Here is a 15,551-nt window from a genome sequence, read left to right on the forward strand (position 1 = left end):
CTGCATTCATATACTTCTGTGGACCATTTTTCAACCTCAATGTGAAATAATATGAGGAACAATGGCTGACTGAAGAAGAGGAGGAGATACTGCAATGCATTTTTTTCAGTGGATTTGAGGTTTGCACTAGTAAGCTTTTAATTAGCTAGGACTGTGTATTGTTCAAAAAATTATGACACCAGTACCAATAACTGTACCCTGAAAGTGATACCAAAATAAATAGAGAGCTTCATTCAATACCTTGTAGCTGCTAGCTGTAGCATTAAATTGAAGAACTCTTGTGTTGATTTTACCTTGTGGGGCTGCTGATTTGCAAGATCACATGAGAATCCATTTTACCTTTTTCAGGTTATCCATTTGTGTCCGTGACAAAAGTGGTGAATCCGATCAGCATCCTAAGAGGGACTACTCGCAGCTTTGGGCGTGGTTTTAGGTGTGCCGACAACGAGAAGCATCCATGGAAGCGACCTGTCTCAAAAAAACAGTGGTGACTCCTGAAAAGGTTAGCATAGATACAATGATAGTATTGGTTATATCAGAACTAGAGAGTATTTTTTCAAAGACGACACTGAATGTGGTCGCTCTTCTCCAGTATGGCTTTGGCAAGAGTTTGAGCTGCTTGGTTGAAGTTAGCTTGTATTAGACATGGTAGACAGATGGTTCATCCAATCACCCACCAAGAGTTTTTTTTTTTTTTTTTTGAAAGTGCCTGCCCTTTTCCAAACAGTTTCAGGTCGTCTTCCCAGAGGGTTCTGTGTAACAAATCATTTGTCATATCAGATTAGCATTAATTAGCTGTGAGCAAAGCAATACAAATGATTTTTGATTTTTTCTAGATTTGGGTACAAAAAGGATTGAATGCAGGTAAGTTTCAGTACTACTTGCTATCGGTTTATTTCTGTTCATACTTCAAAGGTATCGCATACCGATACCCAGCCTTATAGCTAACTAGCGAATTGTTAACATACCTTTGTCTCATATATTAACCTTAGTCTTTATTGAAACTTGTTGTTTCCTGTCTTTTCTTCACAGTAACATTTTCATATTTTTTATCATCTCATCTATGGTGTGTTTCATGGATAGATTTCTTACATTGATTTTTTCAGTTACTACTTGCCACATCTTTTGCTTGTGCATATTTGTTATGGCTACGTTAAATTTATTAGGTTGGATTATGTGCTTGTGCTTTCCATATTTTTGAGGAGATCAACATTCTCATCTTCTTTCCAGTTTGGTTTTCTCTGTCTAAACACTAAGACAAGGAGACAACCAAAGAAGCATTATGTAATGCTCCTAAATTAACCTCTCAGCTTAGGGAAATATTTTGCTTAAGGCACAAACTTAAGTTTGAAACTTAAGGTAGTTTATGCAGCCAGGCACAGGTCTGGATGAGGAAGAAAAATGCGCAGAATGCATTCTAAATTGGTGGAGTATTCTTTAAAGCCCGATGACCTTCCCTCCAGACAAACGTTACATTTTTAGCTCCAACATAAGCCTCTGTAGCAAAATCAGTAATTGCTGTAGATTACTTTAAGTCCTTTGCAATACTGTGTGTGTGTGTGTGTGTGTGTGTGTGTGTGTGTGTGTGTGTGTGTGTGTGTGTGTGTGTGTGTGTGGACAGCTGCAGTCTTATTTATGTTGGAAAAGATTCTGGTCGTTTCCAAGAATATTTCCACATACAGAGAGGGAGAGAAACCATTTTCTGGCTGAAATCGGACCTTTTCATTCCCCCAACACGCACACACACATATGCACATGCTCTCTCACACACACATTCGCACATACATACACACATATAGAAAGAGAGAGAGGTCAGGTTTCTACAGAAGATTGTTTTGCATCTCAGAAAGAGAAGCAGAGAGGAAACAAGGAGAGGCAAGGAGGAAAAAAGAGGATAAGAGGAGAAACAAGGAAAGAAAATAGAGGAGGAAAGAAGATGAAACAAGGAGAGAAAAGAGGAAACAAGGAGAAAAGAGGAGAGGAGGACAAAAGAGGAGAAGACAGGAAGCAAGGAAACAAGGAGAAAAGAGGACAGGAAACAAGAGGAGGATAGAAGAGGGTTTTTGGTCACACTGGAATGTGCGTTCACTGTGTGTGTGTTCCACTGATAAGATTTTCCTGCCAAATGTGAGAGGCTTTTACGTCAGAAGCACAAACACACATGCAGAGATGAAATCATGAGAACCGAGGGAACAAAACGAAAGAGAGAGATGGAGAGGAGGAAATAAGGAAGGAGGGAAGAAGGAGGGAAGGAGTGAAGGAGGGAAGGATGGAAGGGAAAGTGCTGACTCAGTTCTTTGCATGTTGATCCATGAGTCAGAAAACCCGGAGAGACCGTGTGCGTGTGTGTGTATGTGTGTGTGTGTGTGTTGGCTGTAACTCAACCCTAACATGGGAAGCTCCTCCAACATCTGACAACCATTACTGCTATCACACACACACACACTGCTGTTACAGTTTGCAGCGTCATATTCAGCTTTAATGGACCAATAACAGAACTGTTAATGTAACAAGCCTGCTGGGGTCAAAGGTCAACAACAGCCAGTGAACCAGTCAGTCAGTAAAGCAGTCACATCTCTATTTTATAGTTCATTGGTCAACAGTTTTTTAAATCAGTAATTCATTGGTTAAACTGGAACCTTTGACACTCTATCAATTACTTGGTTGTGTGTTAAGAACAGGGGTTGCTATGGTAACATGATGCTGCGTTCCTGCAGGGCATGCTGGGAAATGAAGTCTTCTTCATAACATGACTGGTAGCTAACTGGGCTAACTAACTTTGCCTTGCAGAACAATTGCTGGAGTTGCTGGTCCACCGCTGCCTCAATCAGCTAATTTATTTGTGTTATTGTGCAACTTTGGAGGATTTGAACTAACCTTTTAAAACATCAAGGTCAAACAGTAAAATAAGCAAACTAAGTGACTGAGATGGCGGCAGAAAAGCAACTCCCGTGTCCTGCAAGGTAAAATGACTGATTTTGCTTAAGGAGTGTGGTCGCTCAACAAAGAGTCAGCTCTAAACATCCCTGGCCTTGTACTAAGAACATGTGCCAACCAGCTAATAGTCCCAATCGCCTGCTTAAAGACAGCCACCATCGTTCCTGTGCCTAAAAAGTCTGCAGTGTCAAGTCTGAATGACCACCACCCTGTGGAACTCACCCCTATTCTGATAAAATTTTTTGATTAATTGGTTCCCAAGCACCAAAGTAGTTTGGTAGAAAGAAAGACAAGGGCCATTTAGTTCAATATTTGATAGAAGATTGATATCCCCAAAACTCAGCAACTCACCCCAAAACAATCCACTGCCTGGATTCTAAACTGGTGGTACTCGAGCTCCCTCTAGTGGTACACAACGGAATTTCCTAAAGTTTTAAAAGTTAAGAAGTTAATTCAAAAACATATCATCGAAATGCTGCAAAATTTCATTGCTGAAATGTAATTCAACATCAGAGGTGGCAAAAGTACACACATTCTGTACTTAAGTAGAAGTACAGATACTTGTGTCTCCATGGTTCGGTCTCCCTCTGTTTCATCTTGTGACATCTTTTCAATCCTGTTACGTTGTTTTCGTCGTGGTACATGTTATATGTCATTTTTATCTTGTTATATCTTTTACATAGTTTTCATCTTACATCATTTTAGGTGTCATGTCTTTTACATCATTTTGTGTTGTTCTGTCTTCTTACATTGTTTTCATATTGTTACATCTTGTTAGCCATTTTTGTCATGTTGCATCTTTTATGTCCTTTTCATCTTGTTATGTATTGTTACATTTTCTTCATTTTATGTCATCTGTGTAATTTCCATCTGTTATATGCATTGTAAAAACATTTTCAGTGTCTAGTTAAACCTTTCATGTTGTTTCCATCTTGCATTAAAACTAAAGTAACAAGCCTCTTAGAAAGTACAGATATTTGTGTTAAGATGTAGGAAGTTAAGGTAAAAAGAAATACTCGAGTAAAGTACAGATTCATGAAAAATAGAAAAATTGTATAGTAACTAAGTATTTGTACTTAGTTACTTCCTATCTCTGTGTAAAATAATTAATTACTATAACATTTTTCTTTCAGTGTCAGCCTGCTACATAGTCACATTTATGCACATAGCACATGCATGCATAATCCATGACTAATTATGAACTGTAATGGCAGGATACTGTCTGTAGCGGAATAGCGCAGGCCTTCGCTCCTCTATTTTAATGTTGGTTATAATGGTGGGACTTGGCGAGCTTAATTTTCTTCTGCTGAACACAGTATAAAAAGTTTGAGAAACACTGATCTAATGGATAAATAGCACTAAAGTAAGAGGGAAAATATGTATTTTTGATTTTAGGGTGAATTGTCCCTTTAAAGAAATTGAACTATAAACTGCTGTACTTTTACTTCAGTGTAATTTTGAATGCAGTACTTTTACTTGTAATTGCGTATTTTTACATTTTTATACTCTTACTTAAGTAAATGATGTGAGTACAAGCGACTGATTTCGTGAAATGTAATGACACACACATCTACGAGCTTTTAACGGCTTTACTGGTGTTGACTTTTCATCTAAAAGGAATCTATCTTTTAGCATGGAGGATAAGAGAAGAGGGGAAGAGGAAAGAAGAGGAGGAGGAGAAGAAGAGAGAGGAGAGGTGAGGAAAGCAGAGGAGGGGAGTTGTGGAGAAGGAGGGATAGAGGAAGAGGTGAAAGTCTGAATAAGAAAGCAGCTCCTCCCGCTTCCTCGAGCTGCTCGCAGACAGGACAGCAGCGGCAGAAAAAGCGCCATTCAGCAGGAAAATCCCGTCCTTGTTTGGATTAAACTCCTCGTGAATGACCGAGACTTCACCGGAGCACCGACCGCGCCGCCTGCCGTGACTCCAGCGTCCCCTCTCTGAACCGACCGACATGCTCTCCCCGGGACTCTCCGTGTCTCTGCTGGCCGTGTCCTGCGCGCTGTGGCCAGCTGCGGTCTGGGCAGCGTCCTGCGAGTCGGTGCGGATCCCTCTGTGCCGGTCCATGCCGTGGAACATGACCAAGATGCCGAACCACCTCCACCACAGCACGCAGGACAACGCGGTGCTGGCCATCGAGCAGTTTGAAGGACTGCTGGGTGAGTTACTGCCAGACACTTCACTAATTATCCCGCTAATTAATTATTTAATTACATTAATTAACTTAGTGCCCAATGAACTGACGAGCTAATACGTTTTCTGCTAAACGGTTAAATTTTGTGCAGCCTTAAATTTACATTTCATACTTTTACTTAAATTTATCTGTATATCTTTCAACGAGGCAGTTGGAAGTGCTTTACATAAGACATATAGGCATTAAGAAATGAACCATAGGGCAACGCAAAAAAAAAAAAAAAAAAAAAACGCACAAAAAACACTTTAAAATTGAAATTAGAAGGGTAATATGAGATTTTTAAAATAATATCTTTTTGTCCAATAAATTCTTATTTTATTTGGTTGGTAATATTTTTAAAAAATCATCATCAAGACAACCATATATCAGTGATATATTAGAGATATTTTTTAAAAACATATTTTATGTTGGGCAGGGTGATATTGACCAAATCAAATATGACAACATTTTTGATAGTCATCTTAGGTTTGGGGTAGGGCTGATAAATTATGAAGAAATATCAAATTGAAATTATTTTGACTGATATTGCAATTGCGATATGATTTGCGATATTAGAGGAAAGCATAATTTAATTTAATTTAATTTAATTTACATAATTATTCTAATTTTCATTGAAAAATACATTAAAATGATTATGGTGTGTAATTTTTTTCAGGGTTCTGTACTAAACAAAGATGTTTTCTGAAGTCTAGAGAATGATATGTTGGCCAGAACACCTCTACAACACCACAATATTCAATTTAAAATGATATTTTGGCACACATTTTGCATTTAACAAATATTGCGCATCCACTTGCAGTAGACCATATTGTGATGTTGATAAAACTTTGATTAACTCTTCAGCCTTAGTTTGAAGTTGCACAATGAAATGAAAGTTTATAGGGTAGGGTAAAACATAAGATAAAATAAAACTATATATACAGTTTTTTGTATACACCTACACATATACACCAGAGGTGGGAAGTAACTGTACAAATACTTTTTTACTGTACTTAAGTAGATTTTTCAGTTATCTGTACTTTTTAGTATTTATTTTTCTAACAACTTTTTACTTTTACTCCCTACATTTCATCACAGATGTCTGTACTTTCTACTCCTTACATTTTCAAAACAGGCTCCTTACTTTAGTTTCAATGCATTTGAGTGGAATTATTGATTATTTATATTTTACATCATCGCACGCCGCCTTCCCAACATCAAAACTGATTTAAACCTAAGTGGATGGAACAATAACACAAAGAAAAGATGTAACAAGGCGAATAAGACATTTAAAACAAAAAAGACGTAACAAGATGAAAGCAATGTCACAAGACAAAAAATACAACAAGATGAAAAATATGTAACCAGATGAAAAACAACGTGACTTGACAAAAAATGACATAGAAGACATAAGACAAAAAAGATGTAACAAGAAAAAAGGCAACATAACAAAGACCTAAAAAATATAAGTAGAGAAAAATTACAGAAAAGACAAGACAAAATTATGTAACAAGATGAAAAATACTTAATTAGATGAAAAAATAATGTAACTAGACAAAAAAAGCTAAAAGACATATGATGAAAAACAGCATAACAGACATACCGTGACCAAAAACTAATAAGATGAAAGAGATGTAACAACGTTAAAAACTATGTAAAGGATGTAACAAAATGGGAGAGAGAGAGACTCGGCCGACCATGGAGAAAAGGTGAGGTTTGCACATAAATATCCAATAGAATTGTCCTTCAGAGGACGACTTTTTACTTTTATACTCTGAGTACATTTTTGAACCTGTACTTTTTCACTTTTACTTGAGTAAAGAAGTTGAGTTTGTACTTCTACTTTTACGAGAGTCTTTTTCTTTTTTTTTTTTTTTTTCAGGAGCACTGTACTTGAGTAAGGAATGTGTTTACTTTTGCCTCCTCTTGTATACACCCAGGAAAAAATTCAGTATGTATTTGGCATAGATCATGTTTTGAATCATGTATGTGCGTGTGTGAGTGACAAACAAGGCTGGAGCTTGTCCATCTGTATCTCAGATACAACTGGACCCATCAGTTTAATATGTCTCCTTCACATTTATGACTATATGCTTAAGGACCTCTTGTAGTTGCAGTGATTCACAATTTTTTAAAAACCTTGAAAAACCTATATAAACCATATATATAACCTACACCAAGTGCTGACTCCTCACTCTTCTTAACCGACAAGTCATCAACAACTGTAAGTCTTAAACAAGTCTTACCCACTAGCAGTAATGGGGAGTAATTATGTAATTGTATGTATTTTATTATATGTAACTTAAAAAATAATTGTAATTGTGATCAGTTACAGTTATTAAGACAAAATATGTAATGAACACAGTTGTTGATGACAACATTTTATTATTCTTTTCTTCTTGCCTGGCTGATGCACTTTACTGAATGACCTCTGCTAGGTTGAATTGCACCCTGAAGTTCAAGCTGAGTTAACATGGCTCTTATCCCTGCTCACCTCCTCCTCTCCTGGGGTGGTCGCACAGGTGCAGCTGATGTGTTCAGGTGGTCGAAAGATACTGTGTGCACTGCTGATCGTCCCAAGGTTCGCTGTGCTTTAATCAAAATCTCACACTGCCTTCACCAACACCTAAAGTCAAAAAATGACAGATTAAAACAAAAGTGTTGTGAAATTTTAAGAAGCTACCAGCTGCATCAGTTGCACAGTTTCTTTTAAAAAAAGGAATAGATTGATTATCCAGGCAAAACTTTTTTAAAAAACCTGTTTTTAAGTAGCTGACATTAGATCACATCAGTTATAAAATCTCTGCTTCTGTAAAATAGCCTAAACAGTTGGCTGATCATGACCACTTACACATCTTTACATGAAAAAGAAATCATGGCAATATAACAATATTATAAGTTATTTTCTTGATAATGGCAATATTACAGCGGAGGAGTTAGTTCCAAAAAGGGAAGTGACTTCAGTACTGTGGGAGTCGATGCTACACAAGATCAAAAAAAGGATACAAAAAACTACAACAAACTAATTTCACGATTTCAAGCTCGATGGTTATCATGAGTTCTAAACCAAAAATATTATTCAGTACTTTGTCACATCGTCAATAATATTGTTACTGAAGAATATTCTAAAATATGGTGCTATTATTAATGGACAAATTTAATTGTTTTGATTGGTCCCTGTGTCACTATCTGACAGCCACTGAAGCATCATCATCCTTATTATCCTAAATGTAAATTCTTAATGAATGAGACCTGATGCTGCTAATCAATTAATCAATTAGCTGATCAACAGAAAATAAATCAGTAATTATTTTGATAATCGATTAATTGATCAAGTAGTTTTCTCTGTCAAAAACTTTAAACTTTCTCTGGTTTCGGCTTCTCAGATGTGAGGGTTTTCTGATTTATATCACAACTGAACATCAAGCAAGTATGAGACCTCGTGCTATAGGAAGTTGTGAAGGATGTTTTTACTATTCATTCATTCAATCATTTTATTGACCAAAATATTAATAGACAAAATATTTGGCAGATTATCTGTAATCAACATAAACATTAGTTCTAACCCTAGTTTTATTTACTTAGAGCTTAGATTCTCAAACTGTGGTACAAGTATGAGAATGTTAGAATTTTTTTTTTAATTAAATAAATTAATTTAAAAATACATAATACCATCACAATATCTCAAAAACTGATGATGATGGTGAGATAGCAAGAGGCAGTAAAATGACTGAAAATGACTGGTTCAAAAACACTGCAGACGTGGCTCCCACCAGGAACTATTACAAAAAGGGATGTGGATCAGGAGGAGGATATTCTGAGCATTTACAAAGTTGTGTTAAAAATGAAGTGGACAACAGTGAATCAAGCACAACTTCTACTGGTTACTTAAGAAGAAGTGACCAGCACCTACTTGCCCCAAATGGCACAAAATAGTAAGGTGGTACCTGGAAAGCTCAATATTTTCTGAAGTGGTACACAGTGTAAAAAGGAAAAGACAATACAGGGAAAGGAAGAAAGAGGAAAAAGGAAGCAAGGTAACAAAGAAGAGGCGGGACTTGCTGCTGGTCTGTTGAAACCTACCATTAAGTAAAACTTATTAGCTATTATGTATCGTTATTACAAGAAGTAAGCCATCCTATAAAACAAAAACCCACTGATGAAAAGGACGGAGAGGAAAAGGAAGCACACACAAAAAGAAAGTTGTGCGAGAAAAAGAGATTTGGAGATGAAGGTCTTGTAAGAGGCTGGCTACAGTATGATGCTGAGGCTGTGGTGATGAGTTATTATGTGTAACAGTCTGCCAAATGGCAATTTATTATTTTGGCTGGCAGAAATTATTATGCTTGGCCAGTGTTTTTTTTTTCTTTTCATCTACTAGTGGTGGCGGTTAATGTTGTAAAATGGTTGCAGTTTGATTTGGTTTGAGCACAAAAACTACTTGGGTAGGTTTAGGAAAATATCATGGTTTGGGTTAAAATAATAAGGTATGTTGTGTGGTGGAAGTCATTTAATTCACATAATGGAAGATATGATTTACAGAACTCAAAACTTGTTTTAGCCATTCATCCACCCAGTCTCCTCCATATGCAGACTTTTCTCGCTCTTTATACATCTTTTGTCATAACTGCTACGCCCACTAGAGGTCCCCTTCTAACAGTAAATGTAAATATGCATTGCAATAAGCTACTTGCACAAACAATCTAGATGCTCGGTTTTATGGCGAGGACAGGCTGCCCAACAGTGGTGTGGAGTACACCTGTCCATAACTAAACTTCTCGCCGTCAAAGCTGGGCGTGGTCAGGTGCATTCTGGGAACCCATCAGCTATGGTCTGATGGCAGTTTGGCCTCTATATAAAAACAGCCAATGTTTTGGGACTTCCTTTTCTGTGTGGTGCTCATTGTTTACAGTCCCATTAGCTGTTTGAGACATGAGAATGGAGTTGGGGGCTAATCTCTATAAATTAGGGGTCTAAGAATATGTTGACACACTTGACCATGGTGATGTTATGTTTTGTGATACTGTATCGACATTCAAAAACACCTTATCATGATGTATGCAAAGATTTGTGGCAGTGGTTCATTTTGTGTTGTGTTTAAACCCCCTTATCTGTTTTAGCTGTTCAAATTGCATAAAAATTAAGCTGATGGGTTCAGAGATTGAGATGCAGATTTCGACTAGGGATGTTTCTGGTGACTAATTTCCCTGTCGATTAAACACAAAATTTAATTTAGACTAGTTGACTAGTCTAACAGTAAATAAACACTCAGAAAGCAGTTAAAATTTAGCAGAATTTATTAATTTATAATGTTAAACACTGTGCGAAAAAAATACTGTGTATTAAGAGTCATTTGAAGTTGTTAATCACAGTCTACAATCGCCAAATCATTCTCTAAATGCCGCTGAAATGCGCGCTACTTTGCGCTGTACAATACAAACCTTATACATTAATGTACAAAACATGACAACAACTCAATAAATGCTTCACCTTTTCAGACTGAAGAGGGTCACAGTGTCTGCAGGTAAAGGACTCAGAGCTGATGTTAGCTGCCAGCCTGACACACAGTGTGGCTAATGTTAGCAGCAGCAGCTCCGCCTGCAGGTTTATGTCTGTGTCTGTGCTTAATGTGGTCAGGTTTCTCCAGTCCAGTGAATATATATCAGCTTATTCTGTCACAGTCTACATTCAACATTATTTCCATTTTCTAGATTAAAACACTGCCAAACTGTGCTGGTTTTATGAGCTGTCATCTGTCCGACATTGCTGATATGAACAACCTGGGTTGCCAGGGCGATCAGGGCACAGGCACTGGGCGGGAGGGGCTGCCGTCTGACAGTGCTGCAGACCTGACTAGAGGAGGGCAGCTGCATAAAATCTTAGAGGCAACAGATAACTGGCATCGTGCATGAATGAAATTTTGATAAATTGTTTAAACAACTAGTATTTCTGGTGCCGACTAGCGAGGGTGGTGACATTTAATCGTATAGTCAAATAATTGCGTGCATCCCCAATTTTGATCAGTGTATTCAGCCTCTTTTGCTCTCTACGTGGACTATTTATCTGCACTCAATCAAAGACGGTTCAAACATGATTGCTCAATACTGCTCAGACTACAAACCAGAAGACCTTTGATGCCAAAATCTTGTCCCTTACTTATACAGATTCTACATATTTATATGCAGATAACTGTTTATAGAAATTGCATCGTGTCTGTTCAGTTGTCATTTTGACCTCAGCAAGCTGTGATGTCATGTTGCACTACACTGCAGTGATACATCACTGCAGCACAGGGTGTGGAAAAAGTCAGAGCTGGTAGACCAAGCAGGAATATGAGACTGAGTGCAGTTACTTTTTGTTTAAATCTCACATTCCAATGCTGAAAACTCCACACACTGAATTCTATTTACCTACATTTTGTCAGAGTTGAGGCAGGAATCTCAGAGGTGTATATCTCAAAACCTGGACAAATTTAAAAAAGAACTAATTTTTGTAATTTGGGTAAAGGGAACCTTGACTTGTCAGGTCAGCATACAGGGGAATTAGACGGGCCTGAGGGAGGCTCCCGTGCTTCTCTACTTTTACACAGCTCAGTTAAAAAAGCACACTGATATTTTTGCCTACATTGCTTCATCTTTAAGTCCGGGAAACCATGAGCCATAATTTGCGGACAAAGAAAGAAGAACAAGCCACCACACCACCAGGAAAGATGACGGCAGCTACTAATGTCAAGATAGCTAGTGCTGCCAGTGACCCATGATCTCTCCATGCAGACCTGGAGAAGTTGTGCACCATGCTGGTCACTGACCTCAAAAACACGATCACCGATGCTCTGGATCTATTAGCAGAGTCTGTCAAAAAACTACAGGAAACTACAGAGAACACAACAGCTGTATTACTGACCTTGAGGAAGCATTGTCAAGCTACAGTCACAGGATTGTCGACTTTGAAGATATATGTGCCTCACTAAAAACAGTAACAAACTGTTTGCTGACACAATGGATGGACTTGAAAATAGATTGCAGCGCTGCAACTTGAGAGTTGTCAACTTGGCAGAGAGAGTTGTTCTTACTATTATGAGGACAAGGAACATGTATTGAGAATGAGTTGAGATAAACTCATCTATTGCGGGGGATGAGTCATCTTCTACCTGGACCATCGTGCAACTGTCAACAAGAAGCAAGCAACATTTAACCCCATGGGGTTTTTTTGTCTACCAGAAAGGAATGAAGTTTTGCGTGATCTTTCCTGCCATCATAGTTCTCCTTATTTACTGTTTATATAAAATACCCAAGTCATGCCCCATCTGGTGGACCACCATGGGACCAAACATTGGAAAAAATATAAAGTGTCAGTGGCAAAAGACAAATTATTTCTTGATCCTGCTTGAATTGTGCCATGAATGCCAGTGATGTTTGTCAGTTTAAAAGATCATTTTTCCAAGTCAAGATAGTCACAGTTTGTTGTTAAACTGTTAAACTATCAGACTGTGAAGATGCGTAATTAGGAAGACTTCACACTCAGAAGTGATGTCATGATTTTCTCCCTCCAAAAGCTGACATTAGCCACTGAAGCTATGATGCCTGCATGTTTTGTACTGGGATGTAGTCACACAACAGCAGGTCTTACTCATTATTTCTCTTCACAGCTGATAAAAGCACTAGGAGTTGATGATAAAACAGTTGGTAAGATAATGTCACAAGGGACAACAAGATTGGCGCTGTTGATGTATATTGCGCAAAGATTTGTAGCACACTAAGAAGACTTTCTTGACTTGTAAAATTATGTTTTAAACTGACAAACAACATATCTGTAAGTCATGGCACAGTTAAAATGGAATCAAAAAACAATTTAGATTTTCATGTATATTTTTTCAAAATTTAGGTCCCATGTGGCACACCAGAAGGGGCGTGACTTAGGTACTCTATATTCATGTCTTCCATTTGAGACCATCCTGATGTTCTTCTAACCCAGTTGTTCTCACTATTCTTAGAATTTGGACTCAATTTGACCTTCACTTTAAGTTTTTTTACAGCCTCTCTCTCTGGGTCCAATTAGTAATAATCACCTTTTTTCACCTCCCATAGTGAACGCATAAGTGTTTCAGAAGACTATATAATGACAGTGACCACTTTTCCAGCTTTGACACTGTATGTAAGAACTGTGATTTAGCTGGTTAAGATATTTTCAGATCTGTCACTTTCTGCAGAAACAGTTCCCTTCCCACCCGAGCTTCATCTGTAAGACATAATGTACAATCAGATTATGACTCGTTGATTTTTATGTAATTAAAACAAAATGGGAAAGTGAATTGGAGATGAATTTAACAAAGGATTAATGGGCAAGTACATTGAACAAGGTGAACATCTTTACATTTGGGGCCAGACACAGTCACATACACTTTAAGGTTGTCCACAGGATGTGTTTAAGTAAAAGCTAAAAAAGTTAGCTAAAATATTTCCAGATCACGACTCAAGATGCAACCGTGTGGTTATCCAGAAACAGACTTACTACACATTTTTTGGGCTTGGAGATCAATATTTTTGTTCAAGGTACAACAATGTCCCCTCCTGGCAAGTTTTGGAGTGCCACAGCCAAGACTATCTCATATGGCACTACTAAATACTAGACCTCATTAGACATTTCCGCTAGTCAAGTATCCCATAAAAGTGAACCTTGACTTGACATGGGTGGACAGATTGACTTCAATTTCCAACAAATTCCAGATCATGGCAGTTGCTGGGGTTTGGTCAACTTCTTCTGTTAAATATCTACAGGAAGAATGAAACCGTCTGCTGCTGGAGCAGAACTGGATCTGGTCTTAACCCTTCAGATTGAGCGGGCAAGAAACCTTAAACAATGAGTTCACTTCGAGTTAATGGAAACATTTTTGTGGAAACCATCGTTCTGATTAAGTTTAATCAAAAAGGAAAAAATTGGCTCCTGTAAAAGCAGTCAGTGAGAAAGCAGCCATAGTTTGAAGAGTTGGTCAGAGTTACAGCCCACTGTTGGTTTTATGGCTTAACTGTAGCCCTGATCCAAGACAGTCTGACCACATATCACTGCCCTTGGTAGTTACTGGAGGCAGCCGAACATTTAAGTCACTCAAATATCCATGAGATTAGTTACAGGAAGAGAGTTCAAAATACATACTTCTGGTTAAAATTGTCTCAGAAGTCAAAAGCAAATGGATGAACGTCAGAATGATGAACGATGAATGTCAAAACAAGAAATTCTGTTACAGTTAACTTTCATGAACTGAAAACACACTGGCAAAGATTAGAAGTTAGCAGGCGAAAACAGACAATGACAAAAAACATGTTCACGGCTACTTGAGTGTACACAGCACCATGGTAACGTATTGCTATGTCTCCATATGAATCGACAGGCTGTTGTAGTAACAACTTGCCAATGATAAGGTAGCCATGCCCTAAAATATATCCTGCTTTATGGTTTACTTTACTTTAAATGGGACCCTCACTTACAAAATGAACATCAGGCTGCATTGAAGAAAACTTTAAATTAGCAATTGTGACCATTAACTCACCTGGAAAGTGTTTACAGAGGTAATAAGTCAAATAAGAAGTAGGGTAATTTTCTCATAAGCTTACATACAAGTGGACATATTTTTGCAAACAGTGGAGTGGCTCCCTGCTGGCCATTTGGAAGAATGCAGGTTTAAGTCAAAGTCATGTCAAAGTTTCTTTATTGTCAATACCACATATGTATAGGACATACAGAGGATCGAAATTTTGTTACTCTCAGACTCTACAACAGAGAAAACATAAATCTAAAAGTTGTACATTATGAATAAGGCATAATAGTAAGGCACTTATGCATTGGCCTCACTAATACTCAGTGGGTCACCTTTCCATCTGCAGCCATTTATTTTTCAAAATGGCAGTTTACAGTGAAGCTGTGTGGCAAAATATTTTTTAGGTCAAACCAAGTGTAAACACTGTGAACATAAATTCTGCAGATGGTTCAATCTAATGCCAGCTGCAGAGTGGCATTCAGTAGGGGAGCGCCAAGTGCAGAAACCCCTAATCCTAGAACAAATTAATCAGAAAATTAGAATTGCTGTTTTTCTGATTAATTAACTAGACATCTATTTTTAAAGATTGTGTTAAGCAACAGTAAATGTGTGCGCTGAGATTGTCAGAAGAAAGAAACATGTATTATTAACCACCCAACCAAAGTTGGAAGATTAAAAAAAATTGCTAAGTATATAAAATTATTTCTCAAAATTATGAAAAAATTAGTAGTTTTCTCTGCTCTGAAACACCGGGGGTATGTCCATTTTGCTGTCTCAGTGTCAACGACCTGAAAACAACCTGAAACGTGGATGCTCTGTCTAGCAGCTTTATTGGACATTGGACTGCTGGGCTGATTTGGACTCTTAACAGTCTAACTCTACAATTCAGCACCATGTAGTTCTCAGTCTTT

At 37.7% G+C, this 15,551-nt stretch overlaps 1 protein-coding gene across 1 annotated transcript in view; it reads left to right on the forward strand.

The window, feature by feature from the left end:
- The first annotated feature begins 4,861 nt into the window (after positions 1-4,861).
- Positions 4,862-15,551, forward strand: part of frzb (frizzled related protein) — a 30,751-nt gene continuing 20,061 nt past the window's right edge. Inside the window, exon 1 of the mRNA XM_084724326.1 lies at positions 4,862-5,091. Within this exon, the coding sequence (XP_084580452.1) occupies positions 4,887-5,091 (205 nt within the window). The 5' untranslated portion in view covers positions 4,862-4,886. The remainder of the gene's footprint in view (positions 5,092-15,551) is intronic.

Source organism: Lutjanus erythropterus, chromosome 8, assembly GCF_056507025.1.
Source record: "Lutjanus erythropterus isolate fLutEry1 chromosome 8, fLutEry1.hap2, whole genome shotgun sequence".
NCBI classification, from domain to species: Eukaryota; Metazoa; Chordata; class Actinopteri; order Lutjaniformes; family Lutjanidae; genus Lutjanus; species Lutjanus erythropterus.